The 12254-nt window shown below is 35.7% G+C and overlaps 1 protein-coding gene across 1 annotated transcript; it reads left to right on the forward strand.

Annotated features, from left to right (window-relative positions):
• Positions 1 to 341: 341 nt before the first annotated feature.
• On the forward strand, positions 342 to 11997 carry LOC140166646 (sodium-coupled monocarboxylate transporter 1-like). Its single transcript, XM_072190144.1, has 13 exons — positions 342 to 686; positions 1904 to 1969; positions 2545 to 2664; positions 3044 to 3198; positions 4082 to 4222; positions 5077 to 5206; positions 6855 to 6943; positions 7038 to 7150; positions 8311 to 8381; positions 9875 to 9961; positions 10973 to 11157; positions 11395 to 11495; positions 11873 to 11997. The coding sequence occupies exons 1-13, from the start codon at positions 342 to 344 to the stop codon at positions 11995 to 11997; spliced, it is 1728 nt and encodes a 575-aa protein (XP_072046245.1).
• Positions 11998 to 12254: the final 257 nt, after the last annotated feature.

Genomic DNA, 12254 nt, shown 5'->3' on the forward strand with positions numbered 1-12254 from the left:
TTTCCCGCTCTTACACAAACTTACTATAATGGAACTCGATTTTTCAAAAAAAGTACCAGTCTAGTATATGATTCTACTTGTTACTCAAAACCAATGTTTACCGATTGATAAAACTACTATTATGGTAAATAAACTTTGTACATGACCAAAATACGCCTTATGCAGTTTCCGACTGCTTGGAATCTAAACCTTATTATTATTTTAAGCTTTGGTGCATTTCAAAGAGGTCGTCGAGCCAGATTTAATAAATTATTGTAGTAGGCGAACAATTGAACATTTTGTATATTACAGATAAAATTGAGTTGAAATTACAACGTTAATCTGCTCTGCATCCGAACACCATGTCGGATACTGTAGGAACTTTCGGGACTATAGACTACGTTGTCTTTGGTTGCATGTTTGGTGTCTCCGTATTAATAGGAATTTACCATGCCTTTGCGGGAGGAAAACAAAAAACTACTAAAGAATTCTTACTTGCAGACAGAAACATGAACCCTATACCGGTTGCCGTGTCTTTGGTAGCAAGCTTCATTTCTGCAATTACAGTTTTGGGAACACCAGCGGAAATGTACAATTATGGCACCATGCATTGGTGGTCTGCATTGACATTTGTTTTCGCTGGGCTGTTAGTGGCACGGTTCACCATGCCTATATTTTTTCGCTTTGAAATGACGAGCGCAAATGAGGTACGTATATACACACACCTACCACACACCCGACCTAACCACCCGCAAACATAAACAGACCTAAAGAACGAACACAAGTCCAGCTCAAATTACGCACACACTCACCTGTCAAGTTTCAGGAATAATTAGAGAATAAAGGTATTGTTTTTAGCCGTTGGAGTGCATCTATCGTCTCATATAACACGGGCGACATCATTATTTACGCCAAAACAAACAAAAAAGTATTACAAATTTTAATAAAGTTAAATTCTACATTTTACAAGGAATTACCTAGGGCTTAAAATCGATCAGTCCTGTTGGTGCAGTGCGCCTCCGATAGGTTCAAATAGCGAGTACGCGTATCGCGTCGTTGCACACGCGCTGACCCGTGTGATATCGTGTCATATCACACGGGTAAGAACCAATAAGATAGCAGGAACGTTCTCAAGTGTTTAAGAATACAAATATACATGCATCTCGGGGCCACTCAGAAGCGAAGTTGTAAGCATTAGCATAAACGAACAAGAGGAGTAACTCACCAATGTACATCTACATCTACGTGTATGTAATTTTCGATTATGTTACCTAGGTTCATATCTTGTTTGTTAAAGAAAACCATGCAAATTAATAACACATTCAATTATGGCACCATGCGTCTGCGTTGGCATATGTTTGTATATGTCAGGGAGCAGCGTGGCACACTGGTTAAGGTCTTTGGCTTTGGTGCGAGAGGTCCCGGGTTCCCCCCCCCCCCCCCCTGATGACCCATGATTAAAGACCTCGTGACAATCGTTTCCGATCAGGGTAACAAGCCCGATTGCTGGCTACACTTGCCTGTCCTGTAAAATTTCCCCCGTCAGCTATCTACGGCGACCCCCTTCGTTCACCAGGTCACTTGTGCCTGGCCGAAGTTTCGTCAGCGTTATCTTCTAGATTTCAGCTGTTAATGCCTAGATATGCTTGACATTAACAAAAAAAGAACAATGAAACAAATGTAAGTGTTAGTATCCTTTTTTCTCGTTTGGTTGTAAAAGGGCCAATTTGCAAATACCGTAATATAAAGTACTACATAGCAATAAGACTAATCAATTATTCATAAACAGTTAATGATAACATATTCAGTATGTTAGAGTTCGGCTTTTAAGATTTAGTAAACAATTGTGTATGTATAAATCATGGGAGTAATGTATTGAATTTGATTTTGTCTATGTTTTGCTTCATTATTCTCGTTCCTGCAGTACCTGGAGCTACGCTTCAACAAGGCAGCTCGGTTCTGCGCTGTGCTGGCATTTATGTTTCAAATGGTTTGTTATTTGAATATTTCATCTTATCGTAACATTCCTTATCGTAACTCAAAAGTTAGAAACACGATCAAGCAAATGTTCTAAGGGATTGGGAATCTTTTTTAATTTTTGCTGTAAATTTGTGCCTAGAAATATTGATCACACGTACAAAATTGATGGCGCATGTCAATAACAAAACTCTATAGTTTTATATTTAAGCATGATCCCTGTGTAAGGTCATGGGAATTTATGTAAATAAGCTTGAATATTGATGTTGCATTATAGCTCAAGCACTTATTTTGCAGCCGCGATTTCATAAATTACCCGTCGGCCGATTTTCCAATAAGAGTTGCTTTGGTATGTTGAAGACTCCAAAGAAAGAATTATGGTACTTATTTCAAACTCCTGTATACATAGTTATCATGTGGAAGACCAGTAAATTAGGGGGAAACTGCTTCTGCTATATGTCTCTATTGTCTTATTGTTCGTGTTTTTTAATGAACTAACAGACATTCTGTACTTTAAATCAGTGAGGTAACCTGAATTGCAATCATCACCAAACTAAACCAATAAATCTAACTGAATTTTTTTTTCAGTTTCTTTACATGGGTATTGTGATCTACGCACCAGCTCTAGCCTTAAATCAAGTCACAGGAATCAATTTGTGGGGTTCTGTGTTAGCAACTGTACTTGTGTGTACCTTCTATACAACTATCGTAAGTACTTCTGTTTGTTGGGATCAAATGATTTCTGATTTCCATTTTCAACATCTCCACGATTGTACTTTCTATTGATTGGTAAGCAAATAAAAGATAATAATTTATCTACTATATATATATTCTGGAACTTATTCAAAGTAAAGGCTTAATCAATTAAATAGGAGACACGACAAATATATGTATTTTTTCTAGTACCACAAACTGGACACTATATAGGCATAAAGTTGCTATTGTTTTATTTTATTTATTCTGCTTTTTTTTAATTTGACCGCCAAAATATTACTGTCGGTGAGCAAATTTATCTGACCAATAAAAAAATGAATTTGTAATTTGGCAAATTGAGGACTAGAATATTGCGATTCTTGCTACATTTCAGGGAGGCATGAAAGCTGTACTGTGGACAGACGTATTTCAAATGTTTATAATGATATCAGGTTTGTTGGCCGTAATAATTGAAGGTTGTAGGCGTCTTGGTGGTATGGATGTTATGTGGAAATTGTGTGAAGAAGGTGGTCGAATTGATTTCTGGAAGTAAGTTCGCACGTTTCCTAATATGCTTTCAACAATAGCATAATCGGAGAGATATTGAGAGAGGTAGATACAGTAAGGGAATTGAATAGAGTGTATGTGATAGAAAGACGCAGACAGAGATGAGATCGCGAATAAAGTCACAGACCGTGCACATTAGTTTTATTTCACACGGGCAGTAAAGGCATGCAAGCAGACACCAAATTTTGCATACATTGAATTTTAAAATAAGATCCCTTAGAAATACATGACATGCAATATCACATTCGCATGCAGAATCCAGATATGTATTTAAATCTGCACAATATGTTTTACATGTACTTTATATCACTGTTCTCCTGTTGCCCAACTTAGGCGACAAAAAAAATAAAACCCGTTCTACGGGCTGAGGGACTCTTTATATAGGTCAGTCGGTCGGGGTGGGGTTTTGGGGATTGTTTTTAAATTTACAAGTGGGGGACGGGGGATATGCCACCCCAACCCACCCTTAAATTTATCCATGCGGGGACGTCCGCCCTAAAAAATTAATAGAAGAAAAATTAAAGCAATAATTATTCTGCTGTGCAGCTTCCTTTTAGCCGATAAAACACCGTATATTTGTGCTGTTATTACTTTCAAATGTTTTCAGAAATTTGGTAGAACAGAGCTTGTTTCGTTGCAGAAAGGAAATTTTAATTTCCTAACACATGGCTTCATTATGGCGACCTGTATTCCAAAAATGGATTACGTCTATATATTTTGCTATCCTGACTCCACGAACGATGCTTTATAAATAGTGCAACAAGAAACCAATCACTTGTCAATGTAAGCTACATACCGTTTTTATTTGCGAGCACTGTGCTTTCCACTAATCGTCGCAACAAGTTCGTTTCTTGTTTTAATATAGTTTTGATCCAGACCCGACCATACGACACACTTTCTGGACTATTGTAATAGGAGGAACCTTAGAATGGTGTTACACTTACGGCGTTAACCAAGCACAGGTGCAAAGATATCTAGCTTGTGGAACGCAAAAGAAGGCTCGAGTGTAAGTCCTTAAACTACTCACTTCAAATATGGACTTTATGCAATTAATCATATTTTGTTGGGCCAAATAATTTACAATTAGCAACGAATTGATAAGCGTTGATACTTTCCTGTGATGGGGGTAAGGGATGTAAATCCACGCGATTTCAACTTTTTTTTTTAACTTCCCTGATAATTTTCTAAAAATAATTGTTGACTCTTTTGAGGGTAGCACCCAAATGAGAAAATGGCTACACCAATCTGTGTATAATTCTGTCGATCGCGTAACATTTGCCTTACGACGCATTTGATGACGCAATCAACACATTCCAATATACTTATTTCACGACGTATTCACGACGAAATTCTTTGATTCACACCTGGTTTGATCAGAATCTCGTAGAAATCAGAGAGCAAGACTTAGATTAAAACGGACATGATTTCTTATCATTAGCGCCGCTTCCATAAAAGTCATGATGTCATGTTTTTATATTGTTCCCGACACTTTACTCCCAATCCGACTGAAAAGGATTCATGACACTACTAATCTTTCATTTTACTGTTTAATTGGTCCGAATTGTTCTCGTATTAAGCAAGTACTACGGTAATAGGTACTACGTAATACGGTGCGCACTCCAGGCATAAATGCGCTTGATTTGGATAATGATTCCTCAAACTACAAATAACACTACTATTAAGATGCGTGTTACCTTTAATGTAACAATCAAAGTTTAGTGGTCCATCTTTATAACTATGGCGCTCTTGTAACTTTTTGAGGCGATCATTGCTTTATTCATTGTACTAAAGCCTGTGCTGTAATGAAATCATGTATATACGTCACCAATCTGACCATCTATGGATGTGCTTATTTCACAGGGCCTTGTTTTTAGGAATGTGTGGTATGGTCACCGTTTTGTCTCTAGCCTGCTTATCTGGGTTGACAATGTATGCGTATTACAAAGATTGCGATCCATTGTCTTTGGGTAAAGTGTCGAATAGTGATCAGGTAAACATGTTGCGTTGGGGGTGTTTGTGTGTGTGTGTGGATGTATATGTGTGCGGGGATGGGGCGCGTATTACAAAGATTGCGATCCCTTATCATTAGGATAAGTATCACAAAGTGATCAGGTAATCATGTTGCGTCTGTGGGGATGTTTGGGCAGTCAGGTCCCTTGTGCCGAGGGTCCTGACATTGAGATCACTATTTTAACCGTGCCCCAAATATAGATTAGTCGATATTTGTTTTATATACCGATTATATAATTGGTAAGCACCTTAGTAATGGGACTGACATGATACATATTTAGAAACAATACTTTAGAAGAAGGATAAACAATAGGACTATAGAGTAGTCTAGTGTGATTTTGGATGTAATGTATAGCGGTGGATGTGTAGGTGTGATATGACTATAGTGACCAAGATGAGAATATTTTTATAATACCTTTCGCGCCCATACATTTGCACACATTTTAGCCAAAAATCCTAACTCTAAATTCCTAATCACAATTCTAACCCGTTACCCTAACCTCATAACACAAAGTACGAAGGGTATTCATCAATAAATGTCACCCTATACCTTTGGAAAATGTGCAAGATCAATGTTTTTTATATACATACTTGACATTTAATATGGAATATTTTGTCGCAAAATTCCAAGACTGGTCTGAAAGGGGTCTGCATAAACCGCACGCGCTAAATATTGATTGGGGTGTGTCGGGAGATGGTGTAAAATAATTGTTTGACAGAAAATGTTCTTTCCATTAGTTTATATTATGGCGCTCATAATGTAGTGAATTAGCCTAAAATGGCGGGTTTAAGGAGACTGATTTTTGTGGGGGTAAGATTTGTGAACTTGAGCAACATTATTCTGATATTATCAAATTTATTGAGCTTTGAGGCGATATTTACTGAACTTAAATACCAATAAGTCTTCGTCAGAACTGAAATGCACTAATAATTTACCAGTTTTGAATGTGGGAGGAGCTTTAGAAAATATGCCTCTTAAAAGTGGTACGCACTCAGAAAGTTTGAATGGTCCCCAGAGGCCAAGTGTAATAAACTTACTGTACACAAAGAACAGCGTGAGTTCATTGGAGATGTTTTGTACAGTAGGTTCAAAAAATTTGACCCCAGGGGGCCATTCAAACTTTCTGAGTACGTGCCAATTTGAAGAGCCCTTCCCATGTTCAAAAAATTGGAACATTACAAGTGTATTTCAACTGTGATGAATGCCAATTGCTGACGAAGTTTAAGAAATATCACCTCAAACCCTTATAAAATTGATAATAACAGCACAATGTTGCATAAAGTCCAAAATTGTGTCCCCTACAAAGCTTAAATTCAGCCTCCCTAAATCCGCCATTTTAGGCTAATTCACTACATTAAGAGCACCATAATGTAAACTTATGGAGAGCACATTTTCTATCAAACAACTATTTTACACCATCTCCCGACACACCCCAATTAATTTTTAGCCCGTGCGGTTTATGCAGACTCCATCGAGACCAATCTTGAATTTTGCGAAAAAATATTCCATATTAAATGTCAAGTCTGTAATATGAGAATATTGACCACGGGTAATTATTGTTTGTGATTTATTTGTTTTGAATGCGTGAAATTGAAACATTTACTTGTAATCTCACATTTACTTTCAGTTGATAGCTTATTTTACTTTGGATTTATTCCGTGATTTTCCTGGTCTTCCTGGTCTCTTCACCTCGGCAGTATTTAGTGGTGCTCTCAGGTATGTAATGTAAAAATGCAATGTACTAAACACTTAAAATTGCTAATGGAAAACGTTTGTAATTGATTGTTCTCCTATAATGTGAATTAAACAGTACAGTTTCGTCGGGATTAAATGCATTGGCAGCTGTCACAACAGAGGATTTTGTGAAGTCAATTTGGAAAAACTTGTCCGAGAATCGTATGACATGGATCAGTAAAGGTGTAGGTAAGAGAAGGTCGAAATCATTGTCACTTCATATGTAATTTTTGCATTTAATTCGAAAACTATCATTTCAAAAGTTCGCGCTGTTTATTTCGAGTGTATTTTGAATAATTCTTGCTATTTTAAATTAGTCATGATGCAGTCATGTCTACAGTAGAATTCATTTCGACCTTTGCAGGACTTAAACCCCATTAAAAGCTATTAAACCAAGATAACACTCATTGAAGCAGCTCAACTGATTAAATCTTCTCTGGTTGTGCACAAGTGTCTGTTTTCAATGTGCGACATCGCAATAAAGCTGGTATTATAGCTTCAGTTGGGTAACCGATTATAAAGGAAACGAAAGGAAACAATGGTATGTGTACCTTTGTTCACGAAATGAGACAAAGACCTGCTTTTTGTTAACCAGCATTCTTCAAAATGAGCAACATAATGATTGTTGACTTAACACGGTTTGGAAATAATTTCTTCATATTTTTGGTGTTATCTGTCGTTTACATATCCTTCCTAAAACACAAAAGTGCGACCCTCTCCAAACATTTAAATTAGCTAAACATTTAGGACATGTTACAAAACTATATTTTCTAGAACCTATTTAGAATAGTTTAAATATAGCTTGTACCGTTTTTTTGTGGCATCCTTCAGAACGGAGCGGTCCGTTACCAATATAGCTCAATATTTTCGGTCAAATCTCCATTCAATTAACACGGGGAGTTGGCTAGCTATGAGCTAGCTATGCTTTGTCCTCACTCATATTTTACAAAAGTGCGACCATTTCTGAACATCTAACCTAGCTGTAATTTTAGGTCATGTTAGAGAAACATATTTGCTAGAAGTTTGGGAGAATAAATTAAATATTGGCTGGTTATTTTTCACACAGTGATGTTAACTAGGGAAGTGTCCATTCTTCCAACATACATCATTTGTAGAGGTCACGCGTCAATGGTGAGAGCACTGTGTATTGTGTATAGGAAAACGGACAGTAACTGCAGTATGTGCCATTCCAAAATCAAGATCCAGGCAAACTTTAAACAAAACGCATTTATCAAATCTACTCATAGTATGCTCACAAGTTTTATATCATATTTGGTTGTAATAAGAGTTGTGTTATCATTCGAAGTTCGTGTTTCAGTTCACACTAAACTCACTTTTATCATTTGCAGTTTTACTGTATGGGCTTTTTGCTATATTCCTCACCTACGTTGTATCTCTCTTGGGTGGATCTGTTTTAACGGTAATTTACATTAATTTTACTTGTCAAATAAAGACTCTTTATTCTTGCTGATTATATTTATTCTCAAGGTACCATTTACAGTTTTTAAAAAACTGCACAAACCTATTACAAGGATCAAGTTCAAAACAATTATGTTGAACTCGCAAAAAACTGTCCATGGACGTTTTTATCTTCTTGCTCTAGAAGCTATGTTAAAGTTAAAGTTTTGGTAAATACCCTTGTTGACTCAATGAATAATAAGACCAATCGTAAAAGATGGGCCGGACAAAGCAGCCCCTGATAAATGCAGAGCTTACAGGGAACCGCGATACCATCCATCACGTACTTAGCCATCGCAAAAAGTTCCATGAACAAGGTCGGCTCACATGGAGACATACAAATATTCTCAATTATATTGTCAAAACCATTATGTTTAATCACTGAAATTATTCAGTATTTGAAAATGAGTTATTTTCGTATATTTCTTACATCTTAAGAACGAAGTGGTCAAATTTCAAAATGTAAAAAGTATATGGAAGCTACCAATACATAAACTATTCGGAGAAATTGATTCGAGCATCAAAATGTACTTTACCAAAATATTACCCAGCAAACACAAAACGTTTTCGACATCATTCGCAAAAGGTTATAAAAGGTTGACAGAAAACGTTTAAATGTTGGGTTATATAAAGGGTACATTAATGGTATAAAACGTTTTCATAACATTAAATAACATTTACAGCAAACACAAATGTTTTACAGAAAACATTTAAATGTCGGGCTATATAAAGGGTATAAAAACGTTTTAATAACATTCCAAAAACATTTTTGAAAACTTGGTACAAATCATTCTAAACAGAATCTTATTTTGGGGTTGAAAAATATTTTGCAAAAAATGTTTGCCTAAAATATTTACAATAACGTTTTTAAAATGTTTTCACGACCTTTATATAACCCGACATTTAAATGTTATTAAAACGTTTTGTAAAAAACATTTTAAGAACATCTCTGTGTTTGCTGGTGAAAATATTTTAACATAATGTTACTTAAGTGTTGACAAAATATTTGGCCAAAAATGTTTGCAAAAATAGTTTACAATGACATTTCGAAAACATTTTAAAAATATTGTTGTAGTGTGTTTTCATACAAAACGTTTTAAAACGATTTCATGACCTTTATATAACCCTGACATTTTAACGTTTTTACCTAAACCAAAACCCAAAATATAACTTATTTAAAACATTTTAAAAACGTTTTTGTGTTTGTTGGGTAGTTCCTGTGGTATAGTTCTTTCAGAGACACCCTGTATAATGTATGTTTTGTATTTTGTGTGTCTTGCATATGCCACCATCATTCTGGGGCACTGAGTTATGTGTTATTCTATATTGAATAAAAGTGATTTAATATTTACTTTTAAAAAATTAGAATTTGGCTTACTTATCGTACTACGGATGAGATTCTCCTAAGAATGTGTGTGTTATTTTCATTTTTATATTTTCTGTTAATTTTTTCAGATTACTATAAGTCTGTTCGGCATGATAGGTGGACCACTCCTTGGCATATTCAGCTTAGGAATGTTCTTCCCATGGGCCAATTGGAAAGTAAGACAGCCATTAGTTTCTTTATATAAGTGCCCGTAGACTCATAATTACAGTATATATTTCATAAATAACGACGTGTTTTAAATTTCACATATTCACATTACTTTTTTAAATGCCCTTTGTTTTTACATAGAGTACTATTTTGCAAAGTCATTGTTATTTATCAACTTTTTAAGATTGAAGAACCTACAGATTTATCTAAGTAAAAAAAATGCAATATGGCACAAATTCCATTTTTATTTTAGATCCAGGTTGAACTTTTAGGTTTTTATATGAATCATATATCCATAGTGACCATGTGTGAAAATATGAAGCAATTAGCATTTTCCGATCTGTTTTTATGACACATTTTTCAGCGATAGCCAATTTTAATGTTGGTCCACGAAACATCTAAATTTTAAATATCAGCACACTCTGTGTAAGGTAGATTTGGAACAACTGCCATTTTTTAACATAAAAAGAACTGAAGTAGAATAGAGCGCCCAACAGACCCAAAATGTTATTGCCCCTGGTCTTGTTTAAATGGACGAAACGTTATTTGTTGGTATTTTTCCAAATGTCTAAAGGAAACTGCGTGCAAATTGAATTGGAGAGAATGACAAAATATCCAGTAAGTTGGTATTGCGAATAGAAAAACTAGAGTTGGAGTCGGGTGAGGTAAGAACGACTAAAGTAATTTTAGAAAGTTTGTTTGAACAGAAAAAAGGATTGAAGTCAGTTAAAGTCAGTTTCAGATTTAGGGCATTGTGTGCTCACATTCAAAACAATGGTGCTTCGTGGACAAGAAAATTCAATTGGGCATCGCAGCAAAAAATACTCATACAAATTAAACGGTAGGTGCGATTCACTCCAATGTTTCACAAAAGGTGAATATTGGATGTGGCATTTATAGAAACTTTCAACAATAGGAAAGTTCAACTTAGTTCTTACGTAAATATCGATTCTTTGCCTTACTGCACTTTTTTACCCACCCTGTATTAAAGAAGATAATATCCTCTCAACTTATTGTAGGGTGCTGTGAGTGGAATCATTTGTGGCTTGACATTTACATGTTGGATAGGTATAGGAGGAATCATTTGGCCACCCACTCATTATAAGCCACCACTGACTACAGATGGGTGTGATTTTAATATGACAACAGCTGCAATGACTACGATAGTGCAAGGAACTCAAATAATGACAACCCCAGAACCATGGTAAGGTCTTATTTATGTTATCATTTTATGTCAGATCATTTGTATTATGTATAAAATAATGATTGGAGTGAATTCGTAGCAGGAAATCCATATTGTTATGGCTTAACATGTACAGCAGCTCCTAGTATAGCTGCTTTCTGGAGGTAGCTTCTTTGGTGGCAACAGAAACTTGTCGGAAATGATCAGCCAATCTCTTAAATTAAAGAAATTATCACACTTATTTCCATTTTCTTCCAGGCCGGCTGTAACCAAACTTTACACCGTGTCGTATAGATATTACCCTGTCATTGGTTGGTGTACTTGTATTTTTATCGGATTAATTGTTAGCTTCCTAACAGGTGAGAATGAAATCTGACAAATAAAATGCAACAAATTAATAGATGGACTTGTCTTCGTATATTCAATATTCTTGACTGTCTTTAATATATTAGAAAAACAGACAAATTGTTTGCACTTTCTACGTTGTCCGCGCGCTCATTTCGTCGTGCAGAATCTTCAATATTTACTAAAACACGTCCTTGCTCCGTCACAGGAGAGTGATATATAAAATCCAAAAAATATTGTTCTGTGCACACAATTTGCGAAACATAAACGGACAAAACACCGACTTAGAATACCGCAATTCCGATAGACATTCTTCCAAAGACCTGTACTAGTGCAAATTATTTTTTCTCATGATATATTTCAATTTATCACCATCTAATTTGCACTTCAGGTCCAACTAAACCCAGAGATGTGGATCCCAAGTTGTTTATATCCGTGGCTGCTTACCTGAATCTTGCAAGGTCATATTCCGATGCGGGGTTCCAAGATATGAGGACTTGGAGGCCGACAAGGTGATGCACATCAAAATTGCGAGGGTCAATCAATAAATTCTACCTCTACTCTTTTAACTTTTGTTCTGTACATGGTGGCTGCTTCAAAGTCAACATGATTATACATTTGAATGTCTCCTATAAATAACTGCAAATGCATTTATTGATACCTTTTCCAGATTTTTGTACCAAAATAAGTGTTTGATATAACAGAAACGGTAAAAAAGTTTTTTGTCAATTTTATTGGTGAATTTGCTTGAAATTGAGCATAAATAGCGATCT

This window comes from Amphiura filiformis, chromosome 12 (assembly GCF_039555335.1).
Source record: "Amphiura filiformis chromosome 12, Afil_fr2py, whole genome shotgun sequence".
In the NCBI taxonomy this organism is placed as follows: domain Eukaryota; kingdom Metazoa; phylum Echinodermata; class Ophiuroidea; order Amphilepidida; family Amphiuridae; genus Amphiura; species Amphiura filiformis.